General features: G+C 39.4%; 1 protein-coding gene across 5 annotated transcripts in view; it reads right to left on the bottom strand.

The window, feature by feature from the left end:
• tn (thin) overlaps positions 1–16,135 on the bottom strand; it is a 29,567-nt gene extending 13,432 nt beyond the window's left edge. The window contains exons 1-3 of one of the 5 annotated variants that reach the window (XM_065485511.1): positions 15,887–16,135; positions 14,841–14,977; positions 613–759 (exon numbers count right to left, since the gene is read on the bottom strand). In XM_065485511.1, the coding sequence (XP_065341583.1) occupies positions 613–747 (135 nt within the window). In that variant the 5' untranslated portion in view covers positions 748–759; positions 14,841–14,977; positions 15,887–16,135. Of the gene's footprint in view, positions 1–612; positions 760–13,018; positions 13,353–14,840; positions 14,978–15,886 lie in introns of those variants that run through there. The other 4 variants (XM_065485506.1, XM_065485508.1, XM_065485510.1 and 1 more) reach the window with 4 other exon arrangements.
• Between the last annotated feature and the right edge of the window lie 10,819 nt (positions 16,136–26,954).

Raw genomic sequence — 26,954 nt, 5'->3', positions numbered from 1 at the left:
ATGTAGTGTAATGAGCTTCTAAGTGCTAATCTCTTTGCAAAGGCACGGGCGTTTGTCAGTTTAAAGCAATCGAGCGAATGGTTCGAGGCAACCGCTGCGATGTTAAAAATAACACGATTAGTTAACTGTCAGACATTGAGCGACTTAAATGATTAGAAAAACGGAGGTTTCCACAGGATAAACAATAAAATTTAACTTCAAAGTGTCCTTGTTAACGATGTTAAAGAGGAAACGCCGTTTATTTGCAGGCAATTTTCAGTGGCAAAATTATCAAGAGCTAATTTTATTTTTCGTTACTGCCCGATTAATTTAATTCAAAGAATGCGGTGAAATTGGACGGTCATTTTAATTAAAATCAGTTGAATGGCAGTGGAATCTCCGACAGTGAAAAGAAATAGGCCAATTTTATCCAACAATAACAGTGCCCCACGCACTTCTAAATGCGGTACCCTAAACACGCGAATCTCTTTCTGAAGTAGATTAGCGTCAAGAGCGGTGCGACGCTTCTAGACTTTCGATGAGTTCGCCTTTATTTTCGGTGCCGCTGCGTTGGCCGGTTTCAAAAGGGGGCTCGCGACGTGCGCTTTTCACCCTGTCCGTCCGTTTACCGACCTGTCTCCGGACGTAGTCGACCAGGCCGTCCATGCAGGGCTCCATGCAGAACGAGTGTTGGCATGGCAGCAGCTTGGGGATGCGGTATCTGTCCAGGCAGATGGCACACGTCAGCAGCTGCTCGAACTGCTCCATTGTCGTTCAACTCTGCAACACAAACAAGAAAGCCTGGTGAATATTGCAAGTGCAAGTTCATTTCGACTACCTGGAGCTCGTTTGAGCTCCGAATGGAATGTTTAATCAGAGAGTGCACGGCACATTGCTGTTTGCTTTAATTGCGCGTGTGTGGCAAAACGCGCGGCAGAGAGCTTGTTATCAGCACATCTCCATACACCAGTTTTGCACTTGTAATTGGATTACTCAGCTAGCAGCAACAGTTTTAATGGTTAATTAATGGTTTTGGAATGCAATGTTATTGCATAATGTTGTTCCAGATTAACGAAGCGCGAACAACTGATGTAGAAGTTATTAATTAGCTTGGAATATTTACCCCCTTTGTAAGTTTCGCAATAGAAATACGATAAATCACTCGCGAGGAGTCTTCCTGTACTCAAGGAATGCGGTCATGCATTTTCAAAAAATTAAAAATTCAATTATAAATAATATGCCAGAAATCGTTAGATTAAATCTTGTAATGATTTTGGCGTGCTAAATTTATTTCATGTTTGTTGGCTATAAAACCAAAAAGCATTGTTATTATGCTGACTCAAATTTAGTATAATTGTTTAGGCCAGAGTAATGCGATCGTAATTCACTGGAGCAGACTCTTGTTCCTCATTTGATTTGCGACAACAGCAGCTTTTGACGTAATATGTATATCTCGTTCAGGATGCAAAAGCGAAAATACTCGTTTAAAGCCGAACAAAGCGCTCTGCTGATAAAACACGCTGTCGTGTAAATTTCGTTAGTTATATTTCGTTTGCCAAGGCAGCGGCAGGCTTGATAAATCTCCCGGATTATTTTGTATTTTAAATACTTTTCCCTTATTCGGTGTGCATTAACATTATTACTTTTCAGCTTAATGCTGAGTTATTGTGTACAAGTGGTTTTGCATTTTACGAGACAGGAATGGTGCCCACTCGAAACGATAAAAAACGTTGCGCTACAAAAAACGGGAGAGCGACACGCGTATGCTGCGCCAATTTCCATATTACATCGGCCTGCAACGGGCGTTGGTGAAATTAACATCTTATTAAATCCACCCGGCTTTTTGTTTGTACATCGATGACCAACGACGCTGCGCATCAGGGTTTTATCTAAATATCATATCGCCCGGCGTGCGTGTAATTTATGATCCTCACCCGACGAGTTTTGCGTCCACCAGTGTGTACATATGCAGTCCGCAAAGCATCACGTGCGCCCGAATTTCGTAATTAAATGGCGTCCACTGTGCATACGCCGCTGATTTATTAGCAATTTTGATATCCGCAAATAAAACCCAAACGAATGGCGATGGCCAGTGGAGCAGCACACACGCGTTCCCAAATGAGGTGACGGATTTTACATTACACAACAAAGTACTTTTTGCTCGGCTTCATCATCATTTCCATACAATTTAAACTCCCTGAAATCGCTTCCTTGCGCACAATGTGTGTGCGTGGAAATGAATAAAAAATTCCAGCGACGCTTCTGTCGCTGCTGGCACTTTCTTGCTCCGTCGCTTGTTGTCCAGAGGTTTTTATTTCCCCTGCTTCAAATGGGCTTTTCCAGCTCGCTTTCTCAGACATACCACAGTGGGGTTTTGTATTTCAAGCTTTTTTTAAATTCAATAACACACACAAAACTGGAAAAATTACCCCCAGGACGTATTTTAATTGAAAAAATAATTATTCTTCACGGAGATTTTGCCTTTGGTCATGACCCTTTCAATTTATTTTCACTAACTCAGTTTTTAAAATATCCTCAAATATTAATATAGGAACGTGTAAATAGACCTACGACTGCTAGTTACATTTTTTTGCTCAGTTAAATCATGTGGCGTAATTAACAAATTGCAAGACTTTTGTGGATTAATCTGTAGACTCCTGCTTTGCTTCCCCCGGACATTGTTTATTAGCAATAAAATTTCATAAGAGGATATTAAAGTATCATCAGTTTATTATCATAGTGAAGAGATTTAAAAAATATACTTGTTTTAAATTGAAAACCTGAGACCTAAGTTTGAATAATTGAACCAGTTGAAAATATTTTAAGAAATTTTTCAGGAAGTGGAAATCGATACAGAGAGTTTTAATTAAATTTCAGATTAACCTATTTAACAAATGCCTCTCTGCATTAAGAATGGTTAATATAGAATCTCAAATTTCAAAGCCAACTTTTAGAATTCAAATCCATTTCCCCAGGAAAAGCTCGCCGACATGTGAGCCGCGTGCGTCACATTTCCACAAAAATATCCGAGTGTGGCAAGCACATTTATCACAAGCGGCTTCATTTTTTACTCCTGTGGCAATATTATCCATCAGGTACGACGCCGAGCATAAAGTTTATCAAACAGCTCATGCACTTAAACTCTGAGTGATAAATATTTTACGGCAACTTTGCAGGGCGTTTTTTCTGCTTTGGAAAATTTAATAATAACACACACACACACACACACACACAATTCTGGCAGGGCGTTATGACTTGTATTAAAATATATGTATGTCAAACACGCGATTTTGGCCGTTGTCGAAAAATGATAAATGAAGACTTTTGCTGCAGCACAAGCGAGTCAAGGGCGGAAAAAACTGTCACGTGTCCTCCGGCTCCATACACACACACACACACCAATGAGGATTTTATTTTGCTCATTTTTACAACCCTTCCTGCGAGCTAGCGGAGCGAGAGCGACGAGGGCAGGCTAAATGGAATTTTAGATATACAGCTTCCATGCCCAGCACAAAGCTCTTTACGTCGAGAGACTTGTAATTCAAATTTATGTATGTACTTTCATTTATTTTATCAGCAACCAGAGAAAGGGAGCTGGAGGTGAGCTGGCTTTCTTTGAGCAATAGCTTTTGCGACGCCGGCAAGAAAATCAATTTCAGCTCAACCGGCATACATTTCACTCTCAGAATTGCTTGCATGTAAATTTTACCCAAGGAAAATTGGCTTGAAATTGAATTGTTTCGCCGATGGAGAAGTGTTGAAGGACGCTCGAAATCGATGGGGGTTAAAGCCAAGAAAACAGAAGGGTGTTGCGAGACTTGGGCAGACGTAAAAAAGTCAAATTTACTAATATTGTAATCAAAGAAGGCACATTGATATCATTCAAGCATGAATTTCCAATCGGATTAAAGAATTTATGTCCTTTGCTTACTTGATAAATTGAGTGACAAATTTTCGTGTCGAGATTTCCCCTCCCGGCAGAAAAATGGGTTCAAAGATCCGTCTCTTTCGTCAATTCAGTTTAAGAAGAAAAATATTGCCGGCACATGACTCATTTGGCAAGCTCGCTTTTTCTCTTTTTCTAACGACCGGCATTCTCAGTTCTAAACACTTGGCGGGGGCAACGAACTGCACAGGGTACAAACCACGAAATTTCATTATAGAAACACTCTCAGGACGGTTGGCTTCCTTCCTAACAAACGAAGGGAGAGTTTTTTATGTTTTCCCTGTTGGCACGAGCACACACAATTAAAAAAGGAGTGTACTTAATTTGCGTTTTAGTCTCAAAAATCAATAATTAATTATTACAAAGTTTAACGGGGTATGCGGTCAAAATGCCTGAATTCAGACCCGCAAAGTGGCGAGAAGTTTCCGAACTGGCACAATGAGGCCGAGGTCTAATCCAGGCCGATAAAGGGCCTTTGGTTTGCATGTGATTATTGGCGACGGCGATAGGGAGAAAAGGAGGGACTCGTCACAAGAGAGCCAAGAGAAGAGAATCTCGGCCGAGTTCTAACTTTGTCGGGGCTCTCCCGGATACTCGGCGCGGCTAATAATAGCGATGGCGATACATTCGAGCCGACCCAAGTCGAAGAGCCGGCGGCGCTGATTCAAATGAGATTCACGCCGCCGACCATCTGACCGCGTCCGCCACCCCGGTATCAAAATACCAATTATTTATCCGGCGTGCGCGTCCGGAATCTGTTGTTTTTGGTCACGCACTCGGCGTGATGCTCTCGCTCTTTTTCACTCTGCTGCCGCGCGCGCGTTTGTTTGGCCAGCACGTGCCATTTCACAGGGCAAATCCCCCGGCGGACGACATCAAAAACGGCTTTGTGTCCGCCAATTCGAATTCAGCAAAAAGCCACCCACCGTCGAGCGGCTCTTTTTGCAGCCCTGCTTCGGACTGCCACTTTTTGCTTTGATCACCTGCACAGCTCCGACTTCTACTATTTTGCCTCGCTGTAAGCCAATTACAGCAATTCTCTGTTTCCTTCTGTCGAGAGGGCACTCTTGCGCTGCTCTAAATACAAAGCGCGTGAGTAACAATTCGATTTGCAGCAAAACTTGTTCGTGTGATTGATTCGAAGAAGTATATCTGATATTTAATCGGGCACGAAACAATGAAAATTCCCTATAAACTTGCCATCTGGCACGCGCATCCTCTGCGTAGGCCTTATTTCCGATTAATTTCAACTGAGTAAACATGCCATAAATTTCTCCAAACGCGAAGCAGCCGTCAGTTTACATATTATCGAAACGGAATTATTCTAGAAGGCGGTAGTAAAATATGGGAAGAAGAGAAAGGCACGTCAGCGCTATTTTATGGTGTGGGCAGGGAAAGGGCTAAAAATACACGCTTTCACGTGTAGCAGCAATGGAGAAATTTCTGGATACTAGTAGTAGTTAAGTAAAATAAATAATACGACGGACCACCTACATTTTGCGGGCATGAGGAGCGCGGTTTCGAGGGATGAGAGACGCCGGCAGAATGAATGAGCGAGCACACCTGGCCGAAAAGCCGACTCGTCCGAGAATTACCGTCCGAATTAATAACGGGCAGCGCCAAATGCGTGCCAGCTTTTTGGCAAACGCGCTTCGCGGCCTGGATAAACGCGGCCTCCCATCTTTTGCCGCACTTGCTCTCTGCCTATGTCTGCCGTGTTTATTTGCGTTTTTGCCGGTGTGTGTATATATTTTGACGTCAATCCACCGGCGCACCATTCAAAAAATCCACTGCGTTGCTGCCGTCGGTGAGGCTGTGCATAAATTACGACCACAGAGCTTTTATCTGACGGGAGTTGATTGGCACTTTTATTTCGGAAAATTACCCAATCACCGAAATAATGTGTTGTTTCCACAAAACATGATTTTGAAAGGCAGGTTGATAATTTGAACGTCGCATTAATGCCAAAAAGTAAAATATTTCACTCATCTGTCCATGCAAAAATGAAAAATGAGACTGTGTTTTTTGTATGAAGTCAAACATTTATTCATTTATAAAATTAAATTTGATTATTCGTTCGGCAGTTTTTGTCAGCACGAAATACAAAATTAGTTTTTATAATTTTTCACTATTTATAGTACTAGGATAAGTAAATTTTATTTAAAAAAAAACATGTTTGCAAGCTACGAATGTGTGCCTTTGATGAGCACTGAATCGAGCTTACAGTAGCAATCATTGCAGCGAAAACAGCGGACAAACACGTCAAGCTCCTAATTGCCTTGCCACCCATGCCACCAAACAACCTTCCAAAAAAATGGGCCAGCAGCAAACACATTCAAGCACAAAAACAGGCGAAAAACAATGACAAACAGAACCAATCTGTTTTTGTGCGTTGGCATTAATTCGCAGCAAATTGCAGACACGAGCGTTCGGAGCGTTATATATTTCACCTTGGAAAACTCATTTTATCCTGCTGCTGCTGTTGATAAGCCAATTAATAAATGGCCGTTGGAGCAATTAAAGCTGTATGCATCATCGGCCTGCGCGTTTAATTATTCCGCTGCGCAAGTATGAAAATGGTTTGTTTTTGTGTTTCGAGCCATACACTCAAAGGTCTCTCTGCTCTCTCGCTTGCTAACGGCGAATAATAATACACTCTGGAGTAGGAATTCCTCTGTGCTGCTGCACATGTATGGAATCCCGCTCTCGCATATTAATTGTGAACGTCGGCCGGCATTTCATTATTCTCCCTGCAGCCAAACCGTTTTTCCAGATGGGCCAAAAATTTTAGCCTACAAAAGAGCGGCAGTTTGGGAAGTAAAGAGGGAGGAAATTGGTGCGAAAAAACGCTTTGGGGTTTTTAATCTTCTCTGCGCTTCTGCTTTTTTAAATGAATTTCCTGCAGATGAATGCACTTTGTATGAAATTAAAATACTTGGGAGTTCTTTTACAAACGTAATGTCTGCTGTCAGGGATGGGACAGGTGATTTGAATGTTCATTTTAATAGTCGCTTTTGGAAATAATTGTTTTTTTAGGAAAACTAAGGACCATAGTAAACTGGAATTTTGCATATCAGCAGCATAAGCAGACTGACCAGTATTCAAGAATTGTGATTGATGGATTTGTTGTGCGTCCGAGCATGACAAAATTATTTCTAAAACCAAATAAATCTTTCAACTCAAAGAAACGGAATTTTTGAGCGTCTAGAATGATATTTTAGAGAACGAATAAAATTTTCCTTTACCGATAAGTCGATAATTATTTTTTGTTCCTCCAGCATATCTAAGAAATTTTGTCAGAGAACATTTTTAGCATATTCTAGGGCGTCGCTTCCCGTGTGTGGGATTTTCGTCTTGAATATCAGTGCACAATTCATAAATCACCTATTCAAAAGCAGAAGTGTCAGCTCGGAGAAAAGAAATTTTCCTCTGCGGCTTTTCGCGGGTCTCTCGAGCTCGCGCGAAAATCCAAACTGGCTAATTATTCCGCTCGCGCTCGCTCGCTTTTCCAGAAGCAACAACCATGATAAATGACACTTTTAATGGAATGGGTACTCGCCGTCCAGCATGGAAAGCGAGTAAAAGTGTGCAAATTTAATTTAATGGCGCGTGTCACCGGCTGCTATTTAAATTCGGTACTCATCAATCAAAAGCACCGATTTAATTAATAAATCGCACGGCCTTTCGAAAGCAGTTGATTAAAAGATTAATTATTCAGCTGTGCAGGGTGTGAGAGCCAGTCATGGCTTTTCAGCTTGATTTTGCCAATCATTCCTCCTTGAAGCACCCGTGACCCCCCTTCCTCCTGGAGTAAAGCGAATGACTTGGGGAACGGTTTTTACAACGCTTCAGCGTAGCTTATGGCTGCACTCGATGGTTTATCGATAGCTTTCGCTGAGGGTTTTGAGAACTTCAATTTTTTGTGGGTCTTTTGTGTAGAGGAGTGTTTGTTAATGCTCAAGGATATGCTCAATTCACAAACCAATATAGAATTAATAAAAATCTGGTATTCTGCAATTTCCACCATTGATTAACTTTGTCCACTAATTTTACACATTTTTTTTCATAAGTGGTAAAACGTTTATAAAAACTGGAAAGTGTATGTTTTAGAGCAGTTTTTTTCAAATTGATTGTGAAATCAATGTTCTTAAGATATAATAAAGAAAGAGACAAACAAAAATTTCTAACTATATCCAAATAAGAAAACGTTTATGAAAAAAGATATAATAAAATAATAAATCTTGAAGAAACAAAATAGATATTAGAATAGAAATATTCTCTTCTTCTTGGGTTTGCCTTAAAAAAATTATTTTTTTAACCTATATTGGAATGCAAATGCAACTTGTTTTAAATTTAATAGTGGGATTTACGAGGAAAGTATTCTTTTTGCAAGAGAAAATATTTATATCAATCACGAAATTAAAATAAGTTCAAGAACTAACTCGCAAAAGAATATTCACATTGTTAAATCTCGAAAAATAATGCACACAATATTTAATTTTTGGTTGTTCCCTATTTTCCGCTTTTTCCCCTTTACATATGTTTCTATTGAGACAACGTCACATCAAAACCCCTTGCAACTTAAACACGGAGATGGTGCACGCGCGCGCGCTTGTCCGCCCTCGCCTAATCCGTGCAAATAACCGGCAAACTTTCGCCGCGCGCGCGATTCTAACTAGGTGGCCTCTTTTGCCAAACTTTTCCAGTGATGTTTGCGGCTTACTCTCTTTAAGCTGCTCACCGGCTCTGCTGCCTCCAACCCTTTATACACAGTCGCGGATCCATTTCATCTGCCGACGACAAACTATGAAGGGAGCTCCTGCCCGAGGCGTCATTTCCGCGGCTAATTGAGTTGCACCGCAGTGTCGCGGGTGCAGGCAATTTTCCGCGCCGCAGATCGCTACCACGATAATTACTGTTCCACTTTTTTTTTAATTTACTTAGGTAACAAATAAAATTTTGTTGTTCTTTCACAATTTTTTTTGGAGCACGATGAAGAGCTATAATATCCAAACATTTCTACCGTTGTACTTTTTACAGCTTTATTGAATTGAATATAAAAACCCATTTGATCGTAAACGCGTATTTCACTCCAATTTGTATTTCCAGCGACCTATACTATCAACTCAACCATACTAAAAGCGACAAGAATGGCTCTAAACTGACAGCTTCATTCAAACTTTCATATGAACATACGAAGCATTCGACCCAAAATAATTCAGGAAAAGCTATTCTGTGAAAAAATTTGTTATATTGAATAGGGATTATCGCGTTTGAATGCAGAACGAACATTCCAACGGCTGTGTTGTGCCTTTGCAAATCGTAAAATACGAGCAGGAGCAGCCATAACGCGTGGAGTTTATGCATTCTATGGTGGCTATTTCATTTTACACGTCGAACAAGTTGGTTGTGTTGAGCTTAGGCATATTAATTAAATTATTTTTGCATGAATTCACATTACAATGAGAAATGAAACCCTGTATTTTTCTAATTTAATAATCTTTTTATAGTTTGTTAGTCAGATAGTTTTCTAATTTCACTGTCCCATTTCCAATGAAGATATGATGGCCGGCCATATAGGGGGATGCCACCATAAATTGTAATTATCAGCGAGGCTAAAAATCCCGACTTTTAGTAATCAGTCTAATATCATGGATGTTAATCTCGTGTGAGCGATCGACACCCTCGTCACATGCATTCTCGCCTCAGCAGCCTTGTTTGGAGCAGATAAAGCGAAATTGCGGTCCGTGTGATACAGGCCTCACTGTTTATGCGGCGTGTATTTACGACCTGCCCATCCGTTTTCCTTGTGAGAGAGATCCACGATCAACTATGTTTAGCACGGCCTACATTTCCACCGGTGATCTCGTCTCGTCAAGAGTTTGACTGGCCTGTGAGAAATATTAACGTATTCAGCAGCAGCCAAGCAGCGCAGCATGCAATTAAAAGCCTTTCAGCATTAATTTGCTTCGTACCGATGTCAGCAGGTACCGACTAGAAGTGCCGGCGTTTGATCTCTCTCTCATTTCGCCAGTCTGCCGCCACTCAGCTCCTCTCTCAGCACTGGGCGAGATTTTCAATTTGCACTGCTTCCTTCGTTTTGCATGAGCAAGTTGCGATTTAATGAAATTCGCTAATGCATGCTCAAAGTGAAAGAAAATATAAATTCTTAAAAAGGATCACTAGATTCTTTCCGGCGGATAATACATTATATTATTAAGCTATTTTTAATAGGGTGATGATTAATTTTGTTTGTGCTGGTGAGGCTAAATCAGTTTTTGCATTGCACATCGTAAAGCTTTCGGACGCGTGTCTCTCGCCTGCTAGCTCGACCATGAGAACTTGCTCTGCTCCGAGTTTGTTTCGTCGGGCCATAAATACTGAAACCAGGTAAGTGGGTCGTCCGTCCGTCGGGCTTTTTATTCCGCCTGTGTTGCCTTGCTCAAACTTTGCTTCAACAAGCGCGAGTCGTGCAGCTTGTCAAAACAGTTACGCCGGTAAAAAAATCAAACGAGTAGGGAATAGTTATTTTAGTTTTTTGCCATCTTCACTTTGACTCGAATTTCCATACCTCCTTTTAAATCCGTGAGAAAATTGTCTTTACAAACGTCAACCAGGCAGAAGTAGAAATCAATTTCCACTCAATGGCATAGAATTAATTTTATTACGCAAATTTGAGCCGTGCCGTGTTTGACAAAGCCAGCCCCGCGGAAACTGCACTGGCCTCGGTTTCGAGCAATTTGATTTTGGATCACGTTCAACCGCAAAAGGCAAGTTGATCAAAGTGATTCTCTCCTTCTTTGACTTTCATGATTTGATGCGATGGCTCATTTATGCGCAGCAAGCTGCGCGCAATTGGATTGGCGATGCATGTAAACAGCCCAAGGTTGCGATTACAATGCAACTAAATGTCTTTCATTGGCGGCAGCTTTGCTGCTTTTAATTAGCGGAAAGAAAAGGCGCAGTAAAAAGCCGTCGTGCTCCATTAATTCCGACCGGCGTTTATGCAAACCACCGCGTTTTTCCATTGTGCCACACCGTCCCGCGCGTGCACATGCAGCAGAAAAGGGCAGAAGAAGAACAACAATGCCAACTTTTCCATTAGCTAATCCGTGCTATAGCCTTTTCATGACGGCGCATGTGTGTGTGTGATTGTGCAGCTTTAAATTTCCCGAGCGGCGTTTGATTCGCGGTTTATAGTGACCCGTTTCAAGCCTCACTGCATTTGGTTCTCGTTTCTGCATACCAGAGTAATCCTCTCGAGTAATTCAATCAAGGACGTCACCTGACGTGTTTATTATTGCGAATAGCGAGGACAAAATGGTTTTGCGGCCTGCACGGCTAGCGGAAAATTAATTTTTCCACTGAGCTGCGTTATTTCTCCGGGGGAAGTGTCTGCTCATCTCGCCTTGGGACCTTAGCCGGACACTCGCCGGCACAAAAATTTGTTTCATCAAAGGCCAAATTTCAACGGGTCTCTTCTCCATGTCGCACACCAGGGCTCAGCATATCGCATTTCCGGCGTGGTTTGATGTGATATACTATATCAAAGAGCGTACATTCGCATTCCATTTTCTTGTACACAGCGGTACACAGTTAAATCACTGCGTATTTCCTTAGTTGGAATGTTTGGAGGTTATAATGTATGAGTAATACAACGCTTCACAAATTATTTCAAAAGAAATGTAATTTGGTAAACGATTTCGCAAATAAGGTTCCATGAAATACTTCATTAAGAGCGAAACCTAATTCACGCTCTGGAGAACACACGCAAGAGTGAACTCTATGTTTATTAGACTAATTAAGTTGTAGCTGAAACCCTTAAGCAAAAGGGAATCACAGAAAATACAAACAAAGAGAAGCGCTCCGTCTTTCTCGGTTGCTGTGGCTGCCGCCGTGTATTTACCCAATTAAAGATTAATTCACAAACAAACGCGCTGCAAACAGAATCCAGCTACTTCAGATAGCAAGCAGAATTAATTATACGCAAACTTTTCGCACCAGCGATGACCGTTGACGGCTCCTATTTTATTTGAAATTCCAGTCTGAAGAAAGTAAGAAACATTCCTAGTGGAAAAGTAGCACGATTTCCAGGTTTACAATTAGCGCACGGCGAGCTATTCTTTTTGCGCCAGGAAGACGGATCGGTGCTCAACGTCACTCTCGGCTGATGCAAAAAACATGTAAATAACAGCCAATCCTTTTAATTCATCGGCCGTGACGCAAACAAACAGAGAATACTGCTTTTCGGTCTCGGACAGCAGCTGAAAAAGCTGAAAAGGAAGCCGAGAGTCGACGCGTCGACCGACTCTCGCATCTAAATTTAGCGGCGCGCGCGTTGGAAAATGCTGCATTTAGAACAGTCGCATGCACGGCGCACACACCGAGCGTGTGCCAATAAAATTATCCTCCACATCATCACTGTGGAGGATGATTCTGAATCATTTCCCTCCCTGAATCGCGGACGGAATATTTTATAAATCATCAACGCCCACACACGGCCAAGGAGAATCTAACTTTTTCACGTGGAAAGCCCTTGATGTCATTATGCTGAGTTTACTCTCACAATGGTGGAACGTGATTCAGTAGATTTTTCGCTGATAAATTATTGCTAGATGGTTGAGATAACTAAATTTACGATATAAAAAGAGTAAAAGGCAAACGAACCGAAAATGTCCATAGCAGGCTTTCTGTTTGCAGCGGCAAACCAAATTGAACGGAAGAAGGCACATAAATTTAGCCTTTTTATTTTAGAAAAGTAGTCAATTTTTTTTTAAATAAATATTTTTTGTATGCTTTTTATAACGAAATACTTGATTTAAAACCACAGTGATTCCCCTGGGTCCGGGAATCTCCGACCCAGTTAAGATTTTTTCCATTTTTTTAGTTTTTATTTTGAAATTACTGTTGAAAGCCTGCCAAAAAATGAAAAATGTGCCGCATATTTTTATCTGAAAGTTTGTGTTTGAACCTTGCTCTCTCGTCAGCACGCATTTTCTCTCCTTGTCTGGAGACCATTTCCATTCGCATTATTTTATCTGCAAACGGAACTGCGAGGCAGGCGGGGTGGCAAGGCGACGAAAATCGACTTACTTGTAATGTTGAGTGTGCGTCGTTTGTGCGCTGCAGGCTTCAGCACCGTGACATGGGCACCACCCAGGACAGCCTGTTTATCTCGAAAGGGTTCGTTCGGAGAGCAAAGCGATACTCCCAGCCGTGAATTTCCTGTCTCGCACAACACGCCAGCAGACTGATTTGAATAAATCCTGGTTAAATGCTGCTGCTGGAATCACACCAGGCGGGCTGTTTCACTCGTAAATAAGCTACGGCTGCCGAGGGGCCACTGATGATAGTGCATTGTTCCTCAATAACCGCGTCGCGAGCACAGCAGCGTCTTGGCAGTATTTGCGTCGCGGGGTCGTTGTTTTCAATAAGGGCGGCGCGCAGTGCACACGGCGGGCGACTTGGAGCGCACAACACACGTACGCCGGCCTAATGGTACACCCCGAAGAGTGTGACTCGTGTGTTCATGCGGCCGGCATCAGCGGCAGAGAGCAGAGATGACGATGATCTTGCTGCTATTTCTGGCGTTCGCATTCAGCCGTTGCAACAGTTAACCCTTCCTAGTCGCGGCCGGCGACGCGCATTTCGGGTACGCACGAGACGAATCGGGACAACTCCACAAGTCACAGTGACGCATCCCAATACCCCAATCACATGCAACAATTTTCCTAATTCATTCTTGATTTCTTGTCAAAAAAGAAAAGTTATATAATTTTTAAATTTTATGTTCAGTAGTTTGGGAGGATGTGATGAAAATGACGAGTGTCCAGAGTTGCCAATTGATGTATTTATGACCGTAAAATATTTTTGCAGTGAATTCAAGAGAGCAATGATTTCCACCGTCATCACAAATGCCACGAGAGCTTGTGTAATGGGCAAGCGATCCTCCAGACAAGAACTTTCGCGAACTATATGTGACCCTGATAAAACAGAACCTTGAACGTAAAGTCGTAATTAAATTTCATTAAGAGAGTTTCTAACCTCAGCTGATTTGTAAGTTTTGTGCCCATTCCAAGATGATTGCTCAAGCTTGGTTTCCAAATCAATGACTGGCGTTTGCTTGACTATTAGTCATGCATTCACCTTAGTACGCACTGTTTATCTGCGCTCTCTTCTTTAATCAATACGGCATTATTTTTCTTGATCTTAATAAATCTAATAAATCGTTTCTCTGTGATCCAAAAATAACTCCCTTGGTGCATGTTCAGCGAATTAAATTGTAGCTGAAGCAATGAATCTCCACATGCAGAAGAATGTGGTCTCTCTTTTATTACTTCCATTATATTATATTTTGAAAAGTAATTTTTAATAAGCCATGTTCACAGTACGCTGACATACTCTTCCACTTTGGTGGAAAATGAAATTATAAAGGACCAACTAGGAAATTTCATTTCAGCAAAGAGACCTGCAGACGCTTCACAGAAATTTAAACTCGATTAACTTTTTGGTGAATACGCTCGTCCGCTGCACACGTGCTGCCGCGTCTGCGATTTAATTGTTGCTTTGCCAGACTGTGTCTCTGCTGCCAAGGAAAATTTTTACGCTAAACGCCAACTTTGATCTAACATGGCCGACTTGGGTGTTAGCACTGAGATAAAAAGTATCTGCAGTGCTAAATCTGCTTCATCCCTTCCAGCTTGATAAATATGCAGAAAGAATGTTAAGATTAAAAAGCCAAGTGTTCTGTAATGAATATTTACGAGCAAAAGCTGCGCACAGCCTGAATTTTTATAATTATGCAACACGCTGCGCATCGCCGACTGGCATGCTGCATAAGATTTATTAATATTTCTCCGTGCTGATTAAATATGTAGTACTTTTACAAGGACGTTTTTTAATTTGTTCCACTCACCTTCAACAAGCAGAAAAAAGAAAGATGCCTCCTAGGGGGTGGGTGGCACTAAATGTCTTTCAGGGGGAGGGAGTGTTGAGGGGGGTAACCGAGCCCCCTCGCGTTGTCACGTGTTATCCGTGCCTCTCATCACAAATCTGCAAAATGAGAGAAGAGAGAGAGAGAGGCTTTAGTTGGAGGAATTAATTGCGCCTGGAAAGCAGAGGGCTGCGTCCGCTCATTAACAATTAAGGCAGGCGAGCGAGCAAGGAGAAGAAAGAAGAGAGAAAGAATGGAGACGATGACTGTATATTTTTCCAGAGTGGTGCACTTTGATGGTATTATTCGTCAGCGGGAAAGTATCTGGCTGTTTTCCGACGATTTTCCTCCGTGCTCACTGCCGAGATTAATTATACTTTAAGGAAAGTCTTTTCAACTCGAAGTAATTAAAATTTTTCGTGCGATAAAAAGCTCCATGACGCTCAAACGCTCTTGATCAAACAAGGGAATAAGAGCTCCGCACTCAAATTGAAGAATCGCCATTTAAAGAGGAAAACTCGTGCGTTTTAACCAAGGCAAATAAACTGAATGCTTTTTTCAGTATAGATGCTGCGGAATTTTTGCTTTTTACTTAATTGGCATTTCTCTAAATATTTAACTGCCCCACGAATTTTGCGTCTTAATTTGAGAAGAGGCCAGAGAATTAAAATGAAAAAGCATGGCCATTATTTAGACGAAAAATACAGTTTTGAGAAAATTATAGTTGATGAGGCAAGGGAAACCTGCCAAGAGTTCTCCTCTTGTGTGCCGAGCTTGAGAGAAAGGCCTTTTTGTGTGAAAATTATAATTGGACACTAATTAATCATTGTGCAAATCTCGACTTCCAGATTGCGAGCGGGGAAGGCGGCGAGAGACGGGGCACGTCTCATCGAATATTTGAGCCTGCGAGATAAATTAAGAACTGATTTAAATTACAAATTTTGAATGGCTGCCAACGAGCTTTCTCTCTGCGCGCACAGGCAAAAAGATGGAAACTCAAAGGCTGGTGGTTCGTTTGGTTTTGCTACCTACTCAACGGCCGTCACACGAAATTCAGAGAAAGTAAGAACGTCAAAGTTTTCATGCGTGCACTTCACACACTGGCCCGAGAGTTAACGCACTTGTTGTCACATTTCCCTAATTAATGAGCGCACCATCACTTTCTAATTTTAAGAGGCCGATGCCGACACCTAGCTCCGTCGGCCACCAAAGTACAAGAAGACTTGAGCAAACTCCGCCTGTCCCTCGCACCGCCACTTGAACAAAAATTCCCCTGGCCCACCGACAGACGGCCGGCGGAGAGATCCCGTCTCAAACATTAGCGATTCTGCAGCTTTTCTCCCCGCCGTGCAGCGGCCACGGCGAAGAATTTCTGGCACACAAACAGAGCGATTTCTGAGCGCAAAAATGAGTCTCTCGCGCCCCTTGATAGAACTTGTTAGCTGCTTGCTCCGTCCAACGGACAGGCTTGACAATTCACACCTTGCATTGAGAGGCGCAGGATGGACAAATTCATTTGCAGTCTAAACAGTTTAATTCTCGCAGAGTTTTGGAAACTATTTTATTCGTTTTGTGAGGTTCCTAAACACTAAAATCAAATTTAATCAATTTTTAACCTTTTAAACGAAAAAAATCTAATATTTTTTACTTAATCAAATCGTATCTGAACCTCTTTAATTTAATTCACTGAAAATTATTGATATTGAAACAAATGACAGAGTTATAATTATTTCACAACGTCAGTAAAATTTTTTGAAAGCAACACAGAATTTTAACTTTTATTGTCCGCGTATCTCCTCTTAAAGTCTACCTCTAGGTCAAACAGCGAACGACCTTTCGATTGTCCTAAACAGCAGATTGCCAAACGCAAAAACTGACTCATCCCTTCACGGTGCATTCGGTTGCTTTTTTCTGCCTTTCTTCCCTCTCACGCCCCAGTTTGTCCTTCGTTCTTGTGAAATCCACGCTCGGACGTCTTTTTCTTCAAGGAGTGCGCCAGCGGCGGATAATGAAAAATTCCTACTGCTGCTGCGACGTGTCGCGTGCGCCAGTTTTAATAAAACAAAACCAGAGAAAGTGGATGAGAAAGCTTCTGACGAGGGCAAGACCGAGTGCTGATGACAAAAAGCACGTGGATCAGTCTGTTTTTTACTCTTTGTTTTCGAGTAGGGTTCCGCTGTAACACTCGTCGCCGCGACGTTTCTAGAAATTTGATGCCGAGCCAACAGCCGTGTGCAATATCTACAATTGATTACTCATTTATGACTGTTGGATTGATACAATCATCCATCATTACTTTTATTGGAAATAAATTGAGCTGTGTCACAAGTTGCAATCTGTTTGAACACAAATTAATTTTACCCTAGAGTTACTCTAGACTCCAGTGATGTTTCATGCTGACGAAGGAAGAAGCTCAGCGAAGTTTATGTATTGGACGTTCAATGCTTTATTTAAAAGCATTTTTTTACAGAATTCCCCCTTTTCGTAATTTTAAATATGAAAATTACAGTTATTTTTTTTTTTGTAATTTACAAATCATAAATTTATTTATCAAGCAGAAAATAAATTGATCCCAATTTTTAAATTACAAATTTTTGTCAAGTGAGTGAAAAATAAACACAAAGCAATAAAAACAAATGGACTTGCGGAATATTTTGTTTCTGCATTTCAATCTCTTAATATAACGTCTAGCGGCCGCATTGCATGCATAATTCACTCACTCAATTTGACGCGACAAGGCTGTCTTATCAGTTATCCATCTCCAATAATCACGAGGCTCTATTACTACACCCGTCGTGGTGTCCTCAGCCCGCCCCATGATTTATTCCACGAGGCACATTAGAATGATGGATCACACAGTAAGCTACACTACTATTTTCGACTTGTGCAACGCGAACGAGCAATCAATCTAATAGTTTGCTAACTTAATCCCCATCAGCAAACTGGTCGGCTCTCCCGCGCGGATTAGTTGCGTTGCTGTGCGCTAATAATATTTGCTCTAGAATCTCACACTTGCAAATATGGTTGTGAACGCCGTGTACCACGGACTTTTGCCGATTTTTAATCTATATTACCTCTTTGGCGGGCTACGATATCACCAGAATTATGACAAACAGACAAAAACTTACTCTTTGCGCATGAAATTTTTCTCGTGGCCCACTCTGTACTCGATGGTTGTAGGTGGCTTGCAAGCTTACATGGTTATCAACTTGGCTGCGAAATGCCAACAAGTAAGCATACCAAACCAAAATGCATCTCAAGAAGCACAATATATCTTTTTGCAGAATTTCGGAAAATTAGAAGCAGGACACAAAATGACCGCCATTTCTTTTACGTTCAATATTTTCGCACCAATGCTTACGTCGTTTTTTAGTATCGTTCAACACCATAAAGTGTCAATTGTGTTTGAATTTTGGTTCGAGCTTCAGGTAAAAAATGAGTGTAATGCTATTCACATCGTATTTTGAAATTAAATGAATTTACAGCAAAAAGTGGAAGCTGTTTCCATCAGTGGAGCTGAATTTGATTTAGGCATACGGCGTTGGTGCACGTTGGCAATGATTTTCACTTCAATTTTTGTCATTATGGTGGGAGGACTAAATCCATTGATGAGCGGCACGATGCCTGACTCATTGGACATTATTCAAGCTCTCGGTGCCTTTTATGGATTAATACTTTTTGCGATTTATTATGCCTCCTGCAAAGGATCTTGGAGGGCGTCCCATAGAGTGCTAGAGGAATATAAAGTATATATAAGTTACTTTTTTATTAGTGATAATTTGAGTACAAAATTATTACTTTAAAAGAGAAAATATCCATAAGTCAGTTGTTCCAGTATTATAAATTCTGCACTTCCTAATTAACTTACTTATAAAATGATATTAGTTTTAATTAAGAAAAACAAAAAAGTGCGTGATCTTCGTTTAAGGAACTACTCGGATTGAATATGCAAGGGAAAGATACGAGAAAGTTAGACGAAGTAGCTCTGAGCTTCCAACACATCTGGCTTGGCATGAACAACTCCATTCGAATAATGGGTAATTTAAAACAGAAACTGTGGTAAAACGATCAGTAAAAATGGAAGACTTGGAAGGTGCGGGTGCATCACTCTCCCTGGCTACGTCCATCATTATTTACTTTGGAATTGTGTTATTCCTGAGCTACATGCTGTTTTCCGGAATTGGAACGATACACTGGGATGCTTTTATTTTTATGGCGACTGGAATAAGCTCTTGCGGCTTCATTATCTTTGCCGTTTGCTCGGCCAGCCACCAACTCTCGTGTAAAGTAAAAGTCAAACAAGGAAACCAACTTATCAGAGTAACAATAAAATTTCTCGCTGTAGATAAAGACGGATTTCGTCGAGGCCATCCAGGTGACCAAGAAACTGCGAGCAAGCAAGCCGACAATAAAGGCGGTAACACACACGAGTTTCAACATAGAGCTATTGCTTTTCAGCACTGCTGGTGTTGTTTACAGATCAATAAGTTACTCCTGCACTTGATTGAAATTTCCCCGCCACTTAACCTAGATGGTTACATGACGATAGACCGGAGTTTGTTGACAACAGTGAGTGAAATACCCGCACTATCATCCGCAGACTGTTTATCACTTATGCTTTTCCGCAGCTCCTAGCTACCTTCATCACCACCACTATTGTCTTATTACAGCTGCAGATAGGAAACAACACATTTTCCGGCATCAACGATCTCTTGGAAATTAGGAGGATTCTATTCAAATAAACGAAATACAACTTATTTGGTGGTGGTTTAGTCATTTTGTTTCTCATTTGGATTTTATGCTCTGCATTATTTAGTGCATTCGAATTCAACAACCATGGAAAGTAAAAGTATAAAATTCACTGCAACTACTGCGGCGTGGAATTTTTAGGTTATTTAATGCTGAAGGGTCGTATTATTTATGTTTAAATTTTCATATTAGCTGCACATTCTTAATAAATGCAAAGCAGCGCTGAACTATATTTTTATTGTTTCTTTTTTTCCACTGACATGAAATCTGTCTGGCTAGACCACACGTGCTGAAGATTCAAATAAAAATGATTATCCCCAATAAATTCGATTAATTAAGTGTGAGATGGTAGTTTTATTGATAATTGCACCACATAAAAACAAGTTATTTCCCGCAACTGTGGAAAATTATTTCATACGCAGAAAATTTTGCCTCTATATCGCTTAACAGGTAAAATATAAACATTAAACAAAATTATGGCTCACCTTTACAAGTTAACCACCAAATTTAATGCTCTGACGCAAGCAACCAAATGCGTCGATGACATAGAACTATAATATGGCCACACGCAAGGTATTTTATGTTCCGATCAATTTAATTTCATCTCTCGGGTAAAATAACGCACAGGAAATCTTTTCGGACAGTGATGGTGCCTGTTAACTCCTACTTTCGTGAACTGTATATATCCCCTCATGATTGCGTTAAACTTTGTGGGTGGATTTTTCATAATGCACGAGAGTTGGGATGCTGCAAGCAAGAAGTATAATCAGATTGGGATTTAAATGCTTTTGTGCAAATCTCTCTACAGTGTATGTTTCAATCTTGTAACAGTGTTCATCACTGTGTTGCATGTTTAAAGAGTTAAATACGTTGTAGAAAATGTATATATACAATATATATATTGTTATGTAGTTGTTGTTAGACATGCACGTCAAAATGGTAACAAATTAGCTCATATATGGCAAGCGAGAAATGATCGCAAATCAATCGACTTTGTATCGTCTGACGAAGGTATACAACAAAATAAGGCGATTGCTCGCCAAGTGAGGAACGCATTTTTTATTTCTTACCTCCAAGGAGATCAAGATGGCAATCAGCTCATACTTTCGCGAAATATATCCTGTCACATTAGCGTACACATTGTTAGGTGGACCAGCAATGAAAGAACATATAGATCCTGTTTTAAAGAAAAATTACAGAGTGAAAATCAACCTGCTTTCTTGGTGGTCTGTTTATAGCGTTTGTTTACAATTGTTGATTGGATATTTGTTAACAACCACTGCATATATATTATACAAGGTAAAATAGGTATTTTTTGTATTGGATAAACAGTTTGTGGTTTTTTCTTTTAGAATGTGCCGCGCATTGCTGAGGAACAAAAGATGTTCACATTTGCATTCATATTCAATGCTTTTGCTCCGATATCATGCTCTTTCTTCTTAACTTTACAAATTAATCGCCTATTGAAATTATTTCAACTTTGGTATGAATTAGAGGTAACAAATTTTTCATGAGGCAAATATAGAGCGTTTTTAATACTAAAATTCTCTTGCAGCACAAACTGCTCAAAGTTTCACCAAACCAGGCAAATCTCGATTTGAACATGCACCGGTCAAGCATTGCATCCGTAGTTCATGCCATTTCTTTGGGCATTTTGTGTGCCGCAAATTCAGCAATACAGTTTGGCAAAGCTCCAGACTCAATGGATGTAATATTCGCGTTGGGGACAGTTTTTGGATCTCTTCTGTATTCTTCTTTTTACATCTCTTTTAAAGCTTTTGCTGTGTTTTCAACAAGAGTGCTTAGCGACTATAAGGTGGTTGCTTTGCTTGCCATTCGTAAATTTTATAATCTACAGCTTTTAAATAAATAGATGCTGCTAGATTGTAACGCATATTTTGGGCATGATAAAAATGTGGACTCGGTTGCACTATCTTTTCGCGGAATTTGGATTGAATTAAATTCACAAATGCATTTTGCTGGTGATGAAAATATTGAGATTATATAATTTACATTTACATTTATAAATTATTTTTAAGGTTCTGCTGTGTCGCTAGCCCTAATAGCTCAGATTATAACAAGCTTCCAAATGCTTATTTTTCTCGGCTACTCCATGATCTCAACGATTGAGGATGGTAATTACAGCGCCTCCATCGCTCTGGGGGTTGCCTTTGTGCCACCAACAGCAGCGATTATCGCAATATGCACAACCAGTCACAAGCTGCATCATCACGTACGTTGTATGTAATAATAATACTACTTTACATGGTTAATGTTCATAGATCAAAGATGAATTTGTCGAAGCAATCAAAGTTACTCAGCGAATAAAAGCGAGTGAAGAATGCGTTGAGATGGTAACCGTCTATTCCGCGTCAGTTAATTGAAAATTTTAAAAATTCAGCAAATTTTCAGATAAACAAATTGCTCTCTTTTCTCGTGAAAACATCTCCGCCTTTGAATCTTGATGGCTATATGAAAATTGATCGAGGACTGCTTACAACAGTAGATAACAAGTGAAACACCAATATCCAACTTAACGTGTATATTTTTTTCAGCTGGCCAACGCTTATATAACAGTAATGATTTTACTGTCGCAAATTAAGGTTTCAAAATTTACAGCATTTAGTGGACGGAGCGAATTTCTAACGTACAAAAGTATCTTAATGGAAAACGCGGCATGAACTTGATATATTGTGGCTGTTCACGCAACGCGGCTTTTTAGAGTGTATTTGTTTGTCATATGGATTATCAGTCGATATCTTAATGCCGCACTGTTTATGCACTGTATCGAACTCTTTTTTATTGCGCGTGGAATAGCAGTGTTGGACGAATAGCAAGTGACGATGGAACACAAACAAAACGTTTTTGCTCGGGAAATGGGCCCGATAATGATTTTTCAAAGTAGTTTTTGTGGAATTTTCTACTCCGTGAAAAGCAACAATATCGCCAGAGTGGAAATTTTTAGTCTTCAATTCGTGTGGTTCTTTACTGGTAGATTTATAGACACATGCTTCATACTGGCAATTTTAAGCAACGTGAAAAGAGTTATTCAGCTGATACTTAATTATAAATGGATATTTTAATTAGTGGTAAATGCAGGCAATTTCGGCTGGAGGAGAAATGAACATACCAGATTACTGCTACCTATTTGGATCCTTGTTTAATCAAATTGGAACAATACTGATCAGCCTTCAAGTCCATTTGCAAGCAAATTACTTCAATTTATGGGAAAACTTTGAGGTTTAAAGGAAATTATGCATAAAATAATACTGTTGTTAATGTTTCTTAAGCAGATCAACTTTATGAAAATTAATTCGGTGAAGGCGCCTTTGAGACTAGGAGTAAGAAAGTGGTGCAAAGGATTCGTTGTAGTTGGAATAGCTATATCCATTTCACCGTTATTTTTATGGATTATTCTACAGAAGTGGCCAAATGTAGAAAGCTATACCCAAGGCCTAGGAACCTTTTCTTTGGTATTGCGATTCGGTTATTGGGTTTGCAATTGCAAATTAATTGAGCGGGCAACAATGAAAACGGTTTTTGAATATGAGGTAAGACTGAACAATTTAAATCATATAACAATGCTAGATATCATAAAATCACTACACAAATAGAAGCTATTAGATAAAGGATCAGCAGGCGCATCGGTGGAAGAAATCGAGAAGGAAACCACAAAAATATGCAATTTAATTCTTAAATTGGCCAATATGGCAATTAAATTGGGTAATTATTAAATTTAAAGCTCCAATTAGAATTTAAAAAATTTGGTATTACAGGTGAAAGTGTGTCCATTGGTTTAGGTTATACAATATGCTTTAGCTACTGGATCAGTCTTTTATTGGCCTACACATTTTTAATCCTTGTTGAGAAAAATGGAGCCTGGACCACGCTACCCTTCTTGTCAATAAGTCTCATCAATTTTATGCATATTGCTATATTCTGCGTAACCTCATGCCAAATGCATGAAATGGTATAATCTCGAGATAATCAATACAAATTTCTTAATGGTAAACAATTTAAATAGATTTGTAAAAGCTGCAGAACATCGTTAGTTATATCGAATAAGTTGAAATGCAGGGGAGCTACAAAGTTTTCGGTTTTAATAAGGATTTTCATTTAATTTTGTTAGTAATACAGTTTGGTATATTTTCAGATTAGCAAATTTTTTGCCCACATCATGGATCACCTGCCATCCACAAATCTTAGTGGATATTTAGTAATTAACAGAGCCTTTCTTGCATCGGTACTAAAAAAGATCGAGTCCAGATACTTTCAATATTTAAAATACCAAACATGATTTTCAGCTGATGTCGGCTCTCATTGGATACCTGATCGTCTTAACCCAACTCCGTTTGAATATGGAAAGTTCGATGCCCTACGATGCATCGCAAATACTCACATTTGGTGATAAATTCAACGTTTAATTTTTGCAAGTGGTTAGAGGAAGCACAAATAAACTATGAAATCCGAATATATTTGCTTGGACACAGATTGTTGGAATGAAATGAGAAAAAAATATTTTCCGGATTTTAAACACTCCAAACACGCCAAATTGAACATGTTTATTTCAATTATAGTCTAGATTTTCCTAACCTGACATTCACCTAAACCTGCTTCACGTCCGCGCCTAAAGCACAGCCACTTCCAAATCATAGAAGGTGTAACTAAGATTATAGCTCGCGTGGCAATATTATTCAGGAAAATCATTCAACCTTTCCGTTTTTTATTGAGACAAAGTTAGCGCAGGAGCGCAAATCATCCTTAGTTAGATCTGCCAGGTTTTTAGAAATGCTGCTAACTTCAAATACGATCAGCGTAATATATTACTAGTTTTGAGTTTTTCAAAGTAAATTAAAACTTTGAAGAAATAAAATATTCTTATGCTTTTGTGCCATGCGTGCCATGAGATTTTATTCCGTCTTAAAATATGCTATTAAATTGTTCTCGTATGATACATGCAGTGTACTGCGTGCTTCAAATAAGCCGCCGAGTTTAAATTGTTTAAACTAACGCATTTCTTCTGACACTTGACAATGGATGGCTGTTGCGAAAATTAATGGAAGAAGCATAGCTAGAGCATGCATTAATATAATGAAATTCGATCTACCAAAATAATTATTTTAATGCATTTCGATTTATCGGTTAATGTCAATGTTATTACTTGTAAGCGTAAGCATAATATTATGTATCAGCTGTAGAATATAAGACCAAAAAATTGTTTTTCGAGAACTCAGTCGTGGCCATTCGATAAAATCGGAAAGGCGAAGTCAAACGCTTATCATTTTTTGCATTCGATATGGAATTCACTGCTAAAAGTCTTTATGCTCGTGAAATGAGCGCGATCATGTTTTTCCAAAGTATTTGCTGTGGTATTTTTTACACAGTACGAAGAGATGGAAATAGTGAAGCGGCCAAAATAGAAATATTCAGTGCACAATTTACATTTTTGGTTATTTCGAGAGCCATTGATGTCTGGTTGGCAGTATTACTTTTCATCAAAATTGGAGACGTAAAAAGCTTTCAAGGTTATATGCAAAATGTTCTCATTAGCGTATTTTAAGTATATTGCTACCGGGCAGGATCTGGAGCTTAAGGATTACTGTTATGTATTCAGTGCCTTGAATAACCAAATCTGTACACTTTTATACAGCACGCAGGTTCATCTTCAAAAACAATTTTTCAACTCCTGGAAAGATATTGAGGCAATTATAAATAATTAAAAAATAAATCAAAAGAAATTAAGGAATTAAATTTAAATGGTTTTTGCTTTCATTGCTATTAAATCGTAAGCTATTATTCATCTCGAACCGGTTTCAATCGCATTTCTGCTGCCCTTAATTCCTAAGTACACTCTCGTAACTCACATATCTCATTTGATAAGGGCAGCAGATGCAATTGATACATAAAGAGTGTGTGAATAATACCTACTATAATTCAGTAAATGGCAATGGTATATGCAACAAGTTTCTTTTAATTTATATCCACTTTAGTTTTCCTCGAATGAAAATCTCTTCAACTATATAGAAATTCAAATTGTTTGTAGGTTAACCTCATGAAGATTCAATCAGTAAAGAAGCCACTAAAACTGGGTGTCAACAAGTGGAGCACAGGACTTACGATTTTTGCACTAATTGCATCTCTTTTTTTCTTTTCTCTTTCGTTTTTTGTCGTAAAGTCTCTTACATTGGACAATTTCCTGCAAAGCATGGGTGCTTTCTATTTTTTTATTAGGGCATCGCATTGGATATGTAATTGTAAATTAATAAAAAATGTAGCTTTGGAAACCATCAGGGAACTTGAGGTAAGAATTTAATTTTATTACCGTTTTTCATGCTACACAAAATCCCCATCTATGTGGGAATCTGGGATATCAAGAGGTTGAGGCATTTACCAGAGGCCAATGAGAAGGAAATTGATGAACAACTTCGTAAAATTTGCGTTGTGTACTTGAAATTGACTGGCATGGCATTAAATTTAGGTAAAATGCTTTTTAAGATTATTAATATAAAATTTAAAATTTTAACTTGATCACAAGTGGTAGGTATATTATCATAGTATAAAGTTATGTTTTGTAATTATAGGTAATTGCGTGTCGGTTGGAATGTGCTACAACATTTTTGGTCTCTACTGGATTGGTCTAATCACAGGATATTGTTTTATACTAGTCGCTGAAAAAAGTGACATATTGAGTGCTTGTCCATTCGCCGTATTAACTGTCTCATGCATTTTCACCATCGCATTTTATTGTTTCACCTCCTTCACCGTACATAAGGAAGTATTTATTTTAGTGGAAGTAGATTTATGCATTTTAAATACACTTCTTTACCAATTTAGCTCAAAAGGAACAGTCAAAATGCGATAGTTATATTGAAAATAATTCGATGCTCAAAGGCTACTGAATATTCGGTAATAGTTAAATAAGTTATTCAAATATTTTTAATTTTATTGAAATCATTTTATTTCAGTGCAACAAATTTTTTGCTCACATCATGGATCACTTCCCCCATATAAGCCTTGGAGGCTATTTTAATTTAAATAGGGAGTTTTTTATTTCGGTATATTACTTTGATCTGTATAAATCTAACATTTTTAATGACTGTTTTTGTTTTAAAAGTTGATAGCAGCACACTTTGGGAGTATTCTTCTGTTAACACAGCTCCGGTTAGCTATCGGCAAGACGTCGCAAACCAACATAAAACAAATTTTGTCATACGGGGATCGATTCAACTCCAAAATTTAGATTGACCCACATTTGTCCGCATTTTATTTCGCATCTACCCCATGCTGTAGAATAGAGGGATCACTTAGCAAAATTTGTTGATGCATTATTAAAGAGTGTCGATTTTT

Source organism: Cloeon dipterum, chromosome 3 (genome assembly GCF_949628265.1).
Source record: "Cloeon dipterum chromosome 3, ieCloDipt1.1, whole genome shotgun sequence".
NCBI classification, from domain to species: Eukaryota; Metazoa; Arthropoda; class Insecta; order Ephemeroptera; family Baetidae; genus Cloeon; species Cloeon dipterum.
Note: the sequence above shows the minus strand (reverse complement) of the source record. Positions and strands in the feature narration are given on the sequence as shown.